This window comes from Diabrotica virgifera, chromosome 4 (assembly GCF_917563875.1).
Source record: "Diabrotica virgifera virgifera chromosome 4, PGI_DIABVI_V3a".
Classification (NCBI taxonomy): domain Eukaryota; kingdom Metazoa; phylum Arthropoda; class Insecta; order Coleoptera; family Chrysomelidae; genus Diabrotica; species Diabrotica virgifera.
Window position 1 is genome coordinate 239,131,589 of NC_065446.1, and position 16,534 is coordinate 239,148,122.

At 33.1% G+C, this 16,534-nt stretch overlaps 1 protein-coding gene across 4 annotated transcripts in view; it reads right to left on the reverse strand.

Moving 5' to 3' along the window:
- The window catches only part of LOC114327060 (endothelin-converting enzyme homolog), a 167,437-nt gene that overhangs the window by 97,312 nt on the left and 53,591 nt on the right, over positions 1-16,534 (reverse strand). Inside the window, exon 1 of one of the 4 annotated variants that reach the window (XM_028275581.2) lies at positions 13,885-14,005. The exons of the other annotated variants lie outside the window; for them this stretch is intronic. Within the exon in view, the coding sequence (XP_028131382.1) occupies positions 13,885-13,920 (36 nt within the window). The 5' untranslated portion in view covers positions 13,921-14,005. Of the gene's footprint in view, positions 1-13,884; positions 14,006-16,534 lie in introns of those variants that run through there. 4 annotated transcript variants of the gene reach the window in all.

Sequence of the window (16,534 nt, forward strand, 5' to 3'; positions counted from 1 at the left end):
TAGGGAAGCAAAGTATGCTAAATGTGCAGTCACTCGAGAGTTTTGGGGACCTATTGGGTTGTGATTATTAGGTCCTAAAACCAAAAAAGTTAAGTAAAATTTTTCATTTTAGTGGGGACTTCCCATTTTTTAATTTAATTTTCCATTTCCAACAACCTTTTTTCCGATTATAGCGCCATCTATCCATAATTCAAAAAAATGTTTCGAATAAAAGTTGTTTATTTTTATACAAACAATCCAAATCTGCAATGAGAAACGGGGTCTACCATTTAAGATTTTAAAGTAACCCCCCACCTCACCTCCGTGGGGGGTCGTGTTTGGAACCATTCGATAGATTTTTCAAAAACATTGATAAAGTGTATTTTGCAGTTTTTCGATATGATGTTTATTTTGCGAAAGATCGCGGGATTTGTATTTAAAATTTTTAATTTACCCCCCACCCCTCTCCGTGGGGGGTAAGTTTGGTATTTTTCGATAGATTTTTGAAAAATATTGAACACGTAGTTTTTAGTTTTTCAATCTGACGTTCATTTCGCGAAATATTCGCTTTTTTTTGTGAAACTTTTTGACTCACCCATTTCCGTACGCCCCGCTCAAATCGTCATATTTTTGAAATATAGATAGACTCTTTTGCATGTACTTAACTTACCTTATCTTAATCTGACAATTTCGAATACTTTAAGGATAGATTTTTTTTCGCGCCCCCCTGAACGAACTCCCCTGTGTTAAGAGCCAATATATGGTGGAGGTACATCTGCATGGTACCACGTTTCTCCCCATATGATAATCTGACGCGCTCGAGTAACTGCAAAGATCCCCGCTTGGGCTCCCCTACCATTATATTTGTGTTGCCAGGAAGCGAAAAAGGTAGTTCCCGAAATGTTCCCAAACTGTGGCTTATTCCACATAAAATAATAAATTGCATAAGATGACACAAGAAAATAGTTTCAGAACAATACCAAAATAAGATGTAGTAGAAGTACAGGACAGAGACATGATTATTTATCTACAATTACTAAACGTTCGTAAGTTTCCTCTGGATCGTCAAAATGAAAAATTTTAACGAACAATAACCGCGCCACGAACGCGCGGCGCACACACGGCGCGGAGTTCGCGGCGCGGATATCTGTCTCCGCCTTAAGCTCCAATTGTTCCTTTTGAGTTGTTTTATCATTATTGTTAATTAAAGTATAAATGTTTATAGCTCAAGTTTGCTTGAAATCTTTATAAACAAATTAATGTACAATTTTTTTAAGAAAATTATAACTTCAAACGGGTATAACTTTAAAACAAATGAAGATAAAATAATTTAATAAACTTTCTTTGGAAGCCTCTTAATTAAGCTTTAAAGGAACATCTCATAAGGCTCATTTTCTTTCGTAGAAGCCGAGTTACGATCGATAAAGCTTCGAAAAATACTTATTTTGCAATTTGCAATTTGCATTGTGCACTAATTTTACAATATCTTGAGTTCTAATTGTCGGATTTAAGTTTAGTAAACGGTTATTTCTTCGTTTTTTATTAAGGAACAAATTTTATTTGAAACATTTTTTTTATCTTTTTTAGTTTATGAGCTAGAGCCTTATAAACAATTTATAAACAATTTATAAACAATTAAATTGTTTATAACAATTTTTTGACCACTCGGATCGAAATCCCTCCTCGAAATTCGTAATCAGCAGCCAAAAATCCATAATAAACCGTTGAGTTTGTCCATCAGAATTGAAAATGACACGGTGACCTCTATTTGGCGCCTAGACTATAATGGGGAAACGACAAGAGACAGATACTGAAGAAGGTTAACAAACAAAGTTGAATTTCGAGTTAATCAAGCAGGATTTAGACCAGAATCCTTCTGCATAGACCACAGCAATACTCTGAGCCAATAAAATAGGTTTGAAAATCAATATTAATAAAACCAAATCTATGAGAATAAATACACGAAAGAACATACTATTTACTATTAGCACATGCAGACTGTGTTTGCTAAATTAGTATAGCAAACAAAAAAAAATAGAAAAATTGGAAAGAGAAGGAAAGAGGAAAAATGTAATACATAATACAAGGAATACAAATTGATACAAGTGATCAGAAAGTTTTACGAGGGGCTATGGAGAATTTTATGGAAAAGGAGCTACAAGTTTCAGTAGATGTAAATGGAGCAAGGAAAATAGGAGAAAATACTGTCATAGTGGAACTTAACAGCGTGAAAAACAAAATAGAAGTAATGAAAAATAAAAGCAAATTAAAAACCAAAAAGGCCGAAAGAATATATATTAATGATGATATGTCAAAAGAAGAAAGAATTATCGAAAAAGAAATTAGAAGCAAGGCTATGTTAGAGAGGCGTAATAGAAACAATGTGAAAAAAGGATACCAGAAGCTAATCATCAATGGTGAAATATGGACATGGAATAACAGCCAACAACAACTCATAAAATAGTAAAATATACAACCAAAAAACTAGCAATACAACTAAAGCAGACTGAAATAACGGAGACGACATGGCAAAGTAAAGATACACGAAATGGACAAAATGTACAGATTATTAATGAAGAGAAGCCCATAGACGAACATATATTAGTAGGAACATGGAATGTAAGAGGAACATACGAAGAAGGAAAACTGAAACACCTAGTAGATGAATGCAAAAAATATAAATTCGAAATAGTAGCACTACAAGAAACGAAACAACTAGGCCAAAACTCAATGGAAATAAATGACCATTTATTTTTCAATAGCGGAGGCGAAAAGAACATATAGAGGACCAGATGCAGACACAGATCACTTTATAGTCGGAATACAACTGAAACAGGTTATACCAGTTCTTAGAAACCAACAGAAAAAAAAGTATAAAGTAACTAAATCTATTAGACTACTGTCAGAAGAAGAACAAAGTAAATATGAAAGACTAGTCACTAGAGAACTGGAAAATATTACAGAAAATAAAAACATCGAACAAAAATTGACGCAAATAAAAGTATGTATGACCAAAGCAGCGCAAGCCAGTAATGGAAATGGATGGATGGAAATGGAAGATGGATACAAAGAATGGTTTGATGAAGAATGTAAAATAGAACTGGATGAAAGAAATAAGTTGAGACTCAAATTGATGCAAGTGAAAACACGAGAGATGAAGATAAAATACAACGAACAAAGAAAACGAACTAAAAGAATCATAAGAGCAAAGAAAAGAAAGTACAACTAAGATAAATTGAAAGGTATAGAAGAAAACTATAAAAATGGAGAAATCAGAAACTTATATCAAGGAGTAAAAAATGGGAAAAAGGGGTACCAAAGAAAACCTGTACACTACAAAAGTAAAAATGGAATTCCCGCAACAGAATATGCAGAAGAAGAAGAAGAACCAAATGAAAAGAAATAATAGAGAAACTAAAGAAAAACAAGAGCCCAAGTAAGGATGAAGTAACAGCTGAAATGTTTAAATATGGAGGACCAGTACTAATTAAGCATTTGGAAAAGCTGATAAAAGAAATTTGGGAACAAGAACACATACCAAAAGAATGGACTGAAGCTACACTGTGTCCAATTCACAAAAAAGGCAACAAAAGTTTATGCCATAATTACAGGGGAATAGCCGTACTAAACGTTGCATATAAAATACTTGCAGTACATAAAAGACAAGATAACACAAAAGATAGATAATGACATAGGAGAATATCAATGTGGATTCAGAAGAGGACGCAGCACGGTGGATCAAATTTTCCTGTTGCGTGAGATACAAGCGGAAAGCTACGAATACGGGAAATCTACAATTTACAAACGGGGGCCTATTCATCGACTTTAAATAAGCTTTTGACAGAGTTAAACGAAAAGAAATATACAAAGCACTATGTGAAATTGGAATTAGTGAAAAATTAATAAAGATGGTAAAAGTTACACTCAGAGAAACAGAGAACAGGGTTAAAATAAATGGAAAGGAAACAGATAAGTTTAAGGTCGGCGAAGGGGTACGACAAGGAGACCCACTGTCATCATTGTTGTTCAGTATCCTTCTTGGCTATCAGAGAAGCCGAAATTAACAGCACAAGACTTGTATACCAACGAAAAAACCCATGCTTGGCATTCGCTGATGACATAGTACTGATAGCCAGAATAAATAAGAATTAAAAGAAATACTAAAAAGACTAGAGGCGAAAGGAAGAAATAAAGGCATATACATAAACGAAGAAAAGACTAAATAGAACATATAAATACATATAAAGAACGAGAATTCACACAAGGACAATATCTGACAATAAACACAGAGGCAAAAATATATACATTCGAAGAAGTAGAGAGATTTCAATATCTAGTAGCGACATTCACTAGGAGACCAAATATAAAAGAAGAAATCCAAGCGAGAATTATGGCTGGTAATCGTTGTATCTTTGCTCTAAACAACTTATTAAGAAATCAGAACATATCTAGAGGGGCTAAGATAAGAATATACAAGACAGTGATAAGACCTATAGTATTGTATGCCAGTGAAACATGGACGATGAACAAATCCGAGCAAGTCATGCTTAAAGTGTGGGAAAGAAAAGTCCTAAGAAAAATATTTGGCGGAAAGATCTGGAATGGAATGTGGATAAGAAGACCAAATGTAGAACTGGAGAGGATGTATGGTGAACCAAACATAGTAGGGATCATAAAATCACAAAGACTGAGATGGTTGGGACATATCCAAAGGATGCCAAACACAAGACTTCCCAAAAGAATACTAACGGGAGGAATAGGAGAAAAGAAGAAGAAAGGTAGACCGAAAACCAGATGAAAGAAATATGTTGAAAAAGACATAGAAGAACTGTAAAATCACAAATTGAAAAAATTAAGCAGCAAATAGGAGAGATTGGAAAGGAATAGTAAACCAAGTCATGGGCCTTCTAGGCCTGGAGAGCTAAACCATATATACATGCAGACTGAACATGTGGAAAATTTTACGTATCTTAGAAGTGTCATAACAGAAACCATAGGTACAGAAGACAATATTCGTATAAGGATACGAAAAGCTCAAACAAGCTTCAGCATACTCAACCTTGTTTGGATGTCTGGCCAGTATACTACAAAGACAAAGATCCGAATGTTCCAGTCAAATATCATGTCTGTTCTACTCTACTGATGAGATACCTGGAAAGTGACAAAAACCCTTCCAGACAAACTGCAGGTCTTTGTTAACAAACGCCTATGAAGAATTTTTCAAATTTTCTGACCTAACATCATTAGAAATGAAGATTTGTTACCCCCGACTGAACAAAAGAGGCTAGGAAATGAAATGAAGTCCAGAAAGTGGGTTTGGAGCGGTCACACGCCGTGAAAAAATAGCTCTAGTATTGCAAAGCGTAGTTACAATGCGTAAAGTCGTTTGTAAAGTCGAAATACAAGGCGAACAATCACAGGCGTTTGAAACGCATGTTGGGCTGCGACAGGGAGATGCACTGGCGTGTTTAGAAGAATAGCATTATGTTGTTTTATATGCCATTAGAGTGAAAACTTAGTCTTTTTGCTAGCAGTTGCCGCTAGGACATCTATGCCATTTCGTTCGTTGCAATCCGGGACTGCACGCTGGGGTTTGTTTTGGTTGGATCAGGGAGAGCAGCATATGTGCCTCCTGATGAGAGACTAATAGGTGTCGAAACCGGTAGGGGTGCTTGCAGCACTCTCTGATTGGACTAGAATATGGTTTGGCTGTGTTTTCGTTTTGCAACGAAATTGAAAATGGTTATTCATTTTTGAAATATTTTTAATAAATCATCCCAAATTTTGTCATATGCAGATGACGTGGACCTAGTTGCCCTCACAACACGCAAACTAGAAGAAATGTATACCACCTTCTCAAATGCCTTAAAAAATATGGGTCTGAAAGTAAACGAGGAGAAAACTAAGATGATGGCATCAACACCCAACAGTAGAGCCAAAAACATCGGTCACCAATTCATTGTTGATAACTCTACCTTTGAAGTGGTGGACAAATTCACATACTTAGGCTCCCTGATCACCAAGGAGAACGTCATGACGAAAGAAATCAAGCGAACGATAATCCTAGCGAACAAATGCTATTTTGGACTGAGTAGACATATGAGAAATAGAAACTTAAGCCAAAAAACAAAAATAACCATATACAAAACCCTTATACAACCAGTGTTGACATATGGATCGGAGACATGGACCATTTCCAAGGCAAAATGGTATTTGGAGGAAGAGGTGCAACTACGAGGTAAATCACAGATATAAACATATATTTGGTGGTAAAGACGTAGTATCTCTTATAAGAATAGGGAGACTAAGATGGGCAGGACATCTAGCAAGATCACAGCATAACAACCCTCCTAGAAGAATCCTTATGTCACAACCTGTGGGAATTAGAAATAGGGGTAGGCCAAAACTTAGATGAAAGGATGGTGTAGATGAGGATGAGAGAAAAATAGGTGCAGCAAACTGGCAACAGTTGGCAATGGATAGGACTGACTAGTGTAATAGACTTGGGAAGGTCGAGGCTCTTTCATAGGGCTGTAGCACCATTGATGATGATGATGATTGCAAAGACTGCCCTAGAGGTAAACGAAAAATAAAAAGAGGTCGCACAACACAAACTTTGACAAGATCAATCATTGACGAGATAAGAGGTAAATGAAAGTTTTAGAATGAGGTGAAGACCTTAGAGCAAAATATAACTCGATGGAGCGTTTTTACTAAAGTTCTTTGGTTCATTTAGGGGTTCAAGAAACTTATAATATAATATGTATGATATTAATGAATTTTTTTTGGAAATCTATAAAAAAATATATAAAATTGAGTTACTCTTGTACACACTGTAGTATAAATTATACTCTCACATTAATAATAACCGAACTATACCACACCGAACTATGCATAAATCAGTAATTAAAAAAGTTTAATATCTGCACTATGCGGGACTTGTTATGAAGCGAGCGTACGGTGGCAAACTATTTCCATGAGAGCAATATTTCAGCAGCCTGGATACAAAAAGTCGATGGCGCCGTGATAATGTTAATGTGGTCACGTCGCTCATTATTAATCCGGAAAATTAAATGAAGCTGACGTTTATCGAAAAACAATTAATTACGAAAACAAACAAGTGCGAATCGATGAAAAGTTGTTTTTCACAGATAGAGCAATTTCGTTGCAAAAGCGTGGCGATGTAAACCAGTGTGTGGCGACGTAAACAAACAAAAAATATTATTGTCAACTACCTTGACATCCCCTTATATTTTTGTCTACCGGTTTTACCTCTCATATTGTTCTCACTTGTTGGTTATCGTTTACCTGGGACGAATCTCCAGCTCCAACCCACTTCACCCAAATCAACATGCATATACTTCTGGAAAATCTACCGATTCTGCATTGTATCAAGTTGTGTGAAGAATTAAAAGATCGCTGGATAATAAATAATCCACCCTAGGTATATTCATAGACATTGAAGGAGCGTTTGATAAAACAACATTCCCAACCAGCACTCAACAGCTCAATGTCAGGAATGTCCCCCTGGTCGTGAGCGAATAGATATTCAGTATGCTCTCCAATAGAGCAATAAGCATAAATGTAGAAGACGTTTCGGTCAACGCATGGTTACGAGAGGATGTCCAACGGGGAGGACCACTCCTCTGTGGAACCTAGTTTTGGATACCCTGGTTGACCAACTCAGCAAGAACGGTTTCTACATAATAACCTATGCAGACGACATAGATATCTTGCAAAGAGGTAAGTTTAAGAACACATTATGTCAGAGATTACAAGTTTCTCTCAGACTAATAGAACCATGGTGTAAGGAACATTCACTGTCTATAAATCCAAAAAAAAAACAGAGATGATCCCCTTTACTCGAAAAAGAAAAAACACGGATTCAAAATCAATACATCCAAAGATTTTAAACTGTAGTCTAAACTTCTCTGAAGAGGTGAAATACCTCGATTTTACCCTTGACAGGAAATTTACATGGAACTCTCACTTAGATAGTAGAGCTGAATGAGCATATATTGCCTATGAACAGTGTCGACGAACGGTCGGACGCACTTGGGGCCTGTGGCCGAGGGTGGTCGCCTGGATATACATTAATGCCATTATAAACCGGGAGATATTAACAGAACTTCAACCACGATTTTTTAAGTCCTGCCCTTTGCAATACTGGAAGGTTAGAGAAGATACTTACAATTTGTGGAAAAATCCACGGGTTTCCTGTGACATTTTCCTGTGAAAATTAGATTTTCCATGAAAAAAAAATTGGGAGTTGCGATGAATTTTTAAGTCCTGCCATATCCATAGAATAACAGGATACTATCTATTTTATGAAGAAAATTTTTTGGGCAGGACGGTTGCAAAAGGACCAAGGGAGTATACAGATATACAAACATGTAATGAAAATAATGAAATTTTCATAATTTTCCAAGTTCTGCCAACTTAATAAATTAATCATATTTATTTCAAAATAACCAAAAAAATGTTGGCATGACGTCACCTAATGTTTAACTGCACTTGTTTCTTGGAAAATTCTGTATAGAATTTTCACTCTGGTTCCGTGATTTTCTAAGTCATAAAATAAATTTTGTTATAAAATTAATAATTTCAGTAGACATTATTCAAAATGGCAGGATGTTTAGTTACACCTTTTTTACTATATATAGTTAAAAAATTTGTAAGAAAATTCGTGAAAAATTACACCATTTTCTAAGTCATGCCATTTCGCTCATATCTCAAGAAGGTTAATATAAATCTATTTTCAAAGAGGCAGGATGGTTGTATAGTTATTTCGTATAAAAAAATTAAATTGTGTGTCTGTAAAATTATTTCAGGGTGTTATATAAACATATTCATATCACCACAATTTTCTGAATCATACCATGTCGAGTATGCTTAAAAAACACTAATCTAAAACCGTTTACAACTTGGCAGGATAACCGCAAAGATGAATAATACAAAAAATTAATTTGTATATCATTAAAACAATCGTATCCTATTAAATATTATTTTCCTGAATATTGTCTCGGAATTTTTACACACTTTTCAAATCTAATAGCAAACTGCAATATCTTAAGGCTATGGGTACATAATTCGCAAATATTCTACGTGTATCATCCCTACTTTTTCTGTCTTTACACGGCAAATTACGTGTAGTAAAATTCACACTGGTGTGGATATGTAAACATTACTAGAATGTCATTCTACTTGAAAATGTCATAATTAATTTAAAGAGATGGCTTTTGAATGTTCTTGGATAACTGTTATTTTTATAATTGCAAATTATTAATTCAGTTAATAAATGTGATAATTTTTTCACTAACTATGTTTTCAGTGATTGTAATAATTTATTTGTACAACAAAAACTAATAATCAATCTAGAAAAGAGGAAAAGTGTTAAAGTGATTTTTTAATAATATGTTGTTATTCTGGAACGCTTACAATTTTGAACATCTCTAACAACAAAATACTTGGATCACAGGATATATCTGATGTATTCTCTGCTTGGATCTTCTACAAATAATACACAATAAATAACTTTTTATTAAGTTCACGTCTTAAATCAATTATTTATCAAATACACTATATATCAATAATATTTAATCAATTTCTCAAAATATTCCCGATGCAATGTCAAATATTTAAAATTGTCACTGATTGTCAGTGTCTGACTGACAATATATGCTGACAATATTATATTCGGTTGAGTGCGTTGTAAGACAAAGACAGATTTGGAAAATATTACCACGGCATTGTGTTCATTTTTTTCAAATCCTGAAAAAACCAATAAATATTTTTGAAAAATTTAAACGCAGAATGAAAGACTAAATTATTACCGAGGGCCGAAAGTCCCTTAGAATAAATAAAAAGTTTATTTTGAATGAGATATTTGAAATTAAAAATCACACTAAATTTTCTCTTAGTTTTTTCACCCCTGTAACTTATTAAAATAAACATTATAGAAGTTCTCAGAGACTTTCGGCCCTCGCTAATAACGTAATCTTTCATTCTGCGTTTAAATTTTTCAAAAATACTTATTAGTTTTCTCAGGATTCGAAAAAAATGAATCCCCATTTGAATAGCATTGCAGCCGAAAATACGTACCGATCCTCTTAATTTTAAGTGATTAGATCATATTTTTATCTAAGTAAACGCAATAAAAGTAAATAAACAATTTTTACAATTTATTGGTTATAGTAGGGAATTTACCTACCCATTATATTATACAGGGTGTCCAGAAGCTCTCATAACAAACGAAAATCGGAGATTCCTCAAGATAATTTTAAGAAAATTTAACTCAATTGAAATTTGTACAGAAAACTAGGAGAAATTTATCAAATGACAGCATTCTAATCAAGAATAAAGTTTTGGAATGTAAGAAGTGGGTTTTGCCGAGACCGTTAAAAATTGGCAATTTTCAACTTGCAATTTAGACCGAAAGGTTCGTCGGAAAAAAAGGTAGATATTTGTAGATAATTTGTAGATAATTTTAAGTACTTTAATTTCTGTTAACAGACCATTTACTAAAAGTTAATAGTTTTCGAGATTTGAGCAAAAACGCGGAAGAAAGCTGAAATTTTTCGCTTTTTTCGCGATTTTTGAAGTTATACTTCTTTACGGGCGTAATGACGGTGAAATTTTATATGGTAAAACCTAGCGACCGGGCGCATGCGTATTATAACTTTGTTATGATTGGATGTTCAAATGACATGACAAAAATTATCCAATATGGCAGCTGTGGCACAGCTGTGGGACTGTGGTTTGGTTATAATGTATGCTTGTTGCGTTTTAAAATTTGTAGGAAGAGAAACAACAAACAAAAAGTTAGTTAATGGTTATACTGCCTTTTTAAATAGTTTTCATATTATATTTTTGGACTTACTTACATAGAAGAGATGATTGTTGCATGCCAATGTGAAAGCTCATCAAACTGTGACTAGTATCTATGAGTGCCGCAGATCTCGCTTATTCAAAGCTAAAGAATCTTTCACTGGTAAGTGTTTTATAGATAGTTGATCAAATTTTGTTATGATATTTGAACATAGCCACTTTGCACGACGCAAGTGATTGCGAAATTTATTAGTCGTTATATGGGCTCCGATACCTACCTTGAACCTACCAAAATACCTACCAAAGTAGTATGTAATACTTTTATTTACATAATTTGATTACTATCAAAATTTCTATCAATATTCACATAATAAATTGTTTTCTTACTCTATGTTTTGTTGTATTTTTTCAATTCTAAATCATTTCAATTCAAAATCAAAATAATTTGATTTATATAAGTTAAAAATGTCAAAAGATTAATCTGTTTAGTTAGACGATCTTCGCACATAATGACAAGCTGTCTCTGTGGCGCAGTTTTAATGCGAGTGAATCCCAATACAACACAAATACCAGCCGCGTGGTAAGTTGGTTCGAATCCCAATGTGGTATTATAATATCACCCTGTACAAAATATGTTTAAAACTCATTCAAAGTCATTAATCCATGTAGTATCTGTTCTTGTATCAATAACCGCAAGTAACATTGAATTGTCATGTTTTGTTATTATTTAAATGTGTATATAAACATTAACTCGGTGGAGAAAGATTATTGTACTCAGTATTTAATTAATGTAAGGTAGGTCGCTACTGATATATGTAAACAGATTGTTATGGTTAGTCATTGATGGAGTTGAGTGTAAATAATATAATGTATTTGAACTAAGAAGAGAGTTTTAATTAATTACGACCTAGAAGACAGTAACATCACACTATTTATTACACCAATAGAAACTTTTACTTTTTTATTTTTTTTATACATTTTATGATTGTAAGTATATTTATTATATAATTTTATTTTCAGAAAATACGTATTTAGTTAAAAATTTTTCCGACAATTAATGTTCAGAAATCATTTGTGGCATTTTTAATGTGTTTGTGTGTGTTTTATTTTTTTAATATTTTAATTTTTGGCACTGTTTTAATAAAAATGTTTGAGAAGTAGTAAGTATAAATTAATTTAATATTTAAATAAAATATAAATAAAAAGTATATTAATTTCGTTTATAATCATATAATCATATAATCATATAATAGAAGTATAACTTCTTACGTGCGTACAAAGTACACACACATTCTTTTTTTAATGTTCCGGCAAGAAATTTTGTCCGCAAACCTCATATTCGGATTCAGCAGCCCAAAATCCATATATAATGAAAGAGATCAGAACTACCCCAAAACTTTCCCACTAGGGAGCTCGTAGAGTACAAGTTCACTGAATCATTATATTATCATGAATAAAGTGTATCGTTAAGGAACAATGTTAAAAGTTGTATACAGGGTGAGGCAAATAAAGGGCCTATTAGAAATATCTCGAGAACTAAAAGCAACAGAATAATGAAAATTTGAAATAAGGGGTTTTGAAGATTCATCTATTTAATAAAAATATTTTCATCTATTTGCTACTTCCGGTTATACCGGAAGTTGCTTATAACTTCGTTTTTTTAAATGGAACACCATGTATATTTTTAGATTTTTGAATTCTCTTCGATGTCTTCTTTCTTAAAATATGAGGTTTTGTAATGTTATACAGGGTATTTTAAAAGATAATTACGTTTTTTTATTAATTTCGTAGCAACATTCACACCCTGTAGAATTGTAGTAGTTTGACATCTAAAACTCTACTTACGTTCAAATGATTTTTAATATAGTCTACTAGTGTTAAGAATCATTAGTATAGCTAAATTTTTAATTTCAGTATACAGGGTTGGTCGAAACTCGGAATGAGCATATTCTGAGTTTTCTTAAATGGAACACCCTGTATTTTAGTATTGTAATGAAATGATATTTTATGGTAATTTTTTATTTCTTAAGCATTCCCTATACCTAACTGCTTTAATTTGTGCTTAATTGTTAATCGCACCAAAAATCTTAACTACGTAGGTATTTTGATTGCTAAACCATTATTGGTAATTTTAAGGATCAGTCTGGATTATAATGTATTTATTTCTGAAAAATTATTTGTGACTGATTTTTTTCACGGCCAACCTAATAAAATTTTACCTATTTTTTGTTGCAATTAATGTTTAGCTTGAATCACCAATAACTCACAAATTAAAGCAATTAGGTATAGAGAATACTTATAAAATAAAAAAGTACCATAAAATATCTTTTCATTACAATACTAAAATACAGGGTGTTCCATTTAAGAAAACTCAGAAAATATTCATTCCGAGTTTCGACCAACCCTGTATACTAAAATTTCAAAATTAGCTATAATAATGATTCTTAACAATAGTAGTCTATATTAAAAATCACTTGAACGTAAGCAGAGTTTTTAATGTCCAACTATTACAATTCTACAGGGTGTGAATATTGCTACGAAATTAATAAAAAAACGTAAATATCTTTTAAAATACCCTGTATAATATTACAATACCTCATATTTTAAGAAAGAAGATATTGAGGAGAATCCAAAAATGTAAAAATATACAGGGTGGCCCATTTAAAAAAACGAAGTTGTAAGCAACTTCCGGTGTAACCGGAAGTTGAAAAGAGATGAAAAGATTTTTATTAAATAGATCATCCTTCAAATCCGCTCCAATCCAATTTTCATGATTCTGTTGCCTTTAGTTCTCGAGATATTTCTAATAAGCCAGTTATCTGCCTCACCCTATATATTTGTCTCTACGACAACGACACACATTAGAAAAATATAAGTAGTTTGTTTAGAGCTGCAGTAAACAAAGTTATTAATGCCAATATGATCGTCAATTTTCGAGCAAAATATTAAGATACGACATAGAGTGTTAAGAAATATTTACTAGCGAATTATAATAAATAGCAAAGCGGATACATAATTCCACGATTTAAGCAACGAATTTTCCACAAAGAGCAACAACCAACATCAAAAATAACTTACAACGTCTCTATTTATGATCCTCCCAAAAAAACTCATTTTTGATTCATTTGCGAACTGCCGTATCTACGAAACAAAACGATCACTCGCAAATGCGAAACACGACTAAAATATCTTATCTTTGGGTAAATATGTGTTTCAATAGAGATCCTATTTTGCTGTCAGATGGAGAAGTTAAAAAAATTGTTTATTGTAGTTAGTGATATACATAGTTATACAAACACTGCTACCATAAAAACCGATATGTAACACAGAGATTAGTAATTTAGTTTATAATAACAGATGCGTTTTTTAAATTAGTATTTGATACAGTGGAGGATAAAAAGTGTTTTTTAGTTCCGTTTTCTTTAAGTATAAAATTATATTAAATTTATTGATATTAAAATATTAAATTTCATATTTGCGTGAACTTAATTTTCGAATCCAACCTCGTCAATGACCCACCTGCTTGATTTTTCAATACTCCATTATGAAATATTAGCTTAAGCTATAATACAGTAGAAACACCTTAGTGGACGAGCAAAGAGCAAAGAGCAAAGAGCAAAGAGCAAAGCGGAGAAATCAAACTCATACTGGGAAATGGAGGTACACAGAGTGCTAGCAAAGAGCAAAGCGGCGAAACCAAACAAGTTTGATTTCTCCGCTCGCACTCTTTGGTCCATGTTGTGAGACCGCTCCCGTCTGAAAAAAATTTTGATTCGATTTCTTTGTCAATTCCTATTCAAAAATGTCCCCTAAACAAATCTGAAGAGCACCGGGCGGAATTTTTGGGCAGAAATTGTTTAATTTCATCTACTCTATGTCATATATTATTATGTATAAGGTTTTAGTTTGTGAAAACTATCATTATAGATAGCAGTGCGTGAAGGGTTTAAAGTGTACGTGAAGTAACAATGTATTTTAAATGGGATTTACTTTTTAGCACTGTTTTTGACACACTTTCATATAGTCAAATATCTTTAATTTTCGCGTTGTCATGGTGATGACATAATGAGCAATAAATTACAACAAAAGTTTTGACAGTTTTGTGGTTTGAAGGAAATTAAAATTTTTAAATGTCAAAGTTCTAAAAATTGTAGAATAGAAATGAATTGCAGTGACGAAGAGTTACAGTTTTTTTATTTGTTTATCGTAGATAAAATATTTTATCAAACTGTACTTGTATAGGAATCCACAAAGAAACCGAATCAGAAATTTTTCCAGACGGGATCGGTCTCATTACATGGACTATTTTGGTATTTTTCCGAAAAATGAACCTCGGTAACCTGATAGCTGAAGTGTTATGAAACAAGTATTATGATTCAAATAAGCCTGTTATGGGATCGAAAGATTCCCTATTCAAAGGACGACGATGACTTTTTAAATTTATAACTTTATGCAATTTTATAATTAAATAAATATTATGTAACTTAATAATTATTACTAGTTCTACAGTGTGGCAAAACCAAATGGAATAAATTCATTATTTCGTAAACCGACGACGACGATTTTAAGAAAAAATCCGGAAACAGGTCGATTTTTATTTTTAAAATATAATTTTTTGGCATTTACATACTAGTGACGACATCCATCTCGAAGCTGAAATAAAAAATATACATGCGGACCAATGTAAAAAAGGTCATTTCATTGTTGTCTTCTTACCGGTGTGGCGTGAGAAATACAAAATAAGATTTACTATTTTATTTGGTTAGGCATAAGCCACAATTCGAGTTTGAAATCAAGTTTACTTGACGTTTCGACTTTCACTTCGGAAATCGTTATCAATATAAAAAAACATTCATAAATTAAAAATATAACTTTGTTTCTCGTGAAGCAACGCAGTTGGAACAAGCAGAATATTATAATTGTCACCGGAAAGTGAAAAAGGTAACGCACAACTTGAAAAAACCTATAGATTTCAAACTTCGTTTCTGGTGAAGCAACGCAGTTGGAACAAGCAGATATATTATAATTGTGTCACCGGAAAGCGAAAATGGTAACGAACAACTTTGAAGAGCCTATAGTTTTCTAACTTCGTTTCTGGTGAAGCAACGGAGTTGACACAAGCAGATATATTATAATTGTGCCACCGGAAAGCGAAAAAGGTAACGCACAACTTGGAAGAGCCTATAGTTTTCTAACTTCGTTTCTGGTGAAGCAACGGAGTTGGAACAAGCAGAAATATTATAATTGTGTCACCGGAAATCGAAAAAGGTAACGCACAACTTGGAAGAACCTATAGTTTTCTAACTTCGTTTCTGGTGAAGCAACGGAGTTGGAACAAGTAGATATATTATAATTGTACCACCGGAAAGCAAAAAAGGTAACGCACAACTTGGAAGAGCCTATAGTTATCTAACTTCGTTTCTGGTGAAGCAATGGAGTTGGAACAAGCAGATATATTATAATAGTGCCACCGGAAAGCGAAAAAAGTAACGCACAACTTCGAAGAACCTATAGTTTTCTAACTTCGCTTCTGGTGAAGCAACGGAGTTGGAACAAGCAGATATATTATAATTGTGTCACCGGAAAGCGAAAAAGGTAACTAACAACTTGGAAGAGCCTATAGTTTTCTAACTTCGCTTCTCGTGAATCAACGCAGTTGGAACAAGCAGATATACTATAAATGTGTCAGCGGAAAGCGAAATAGGTAGTCCCTGAAAACTATAGTTTC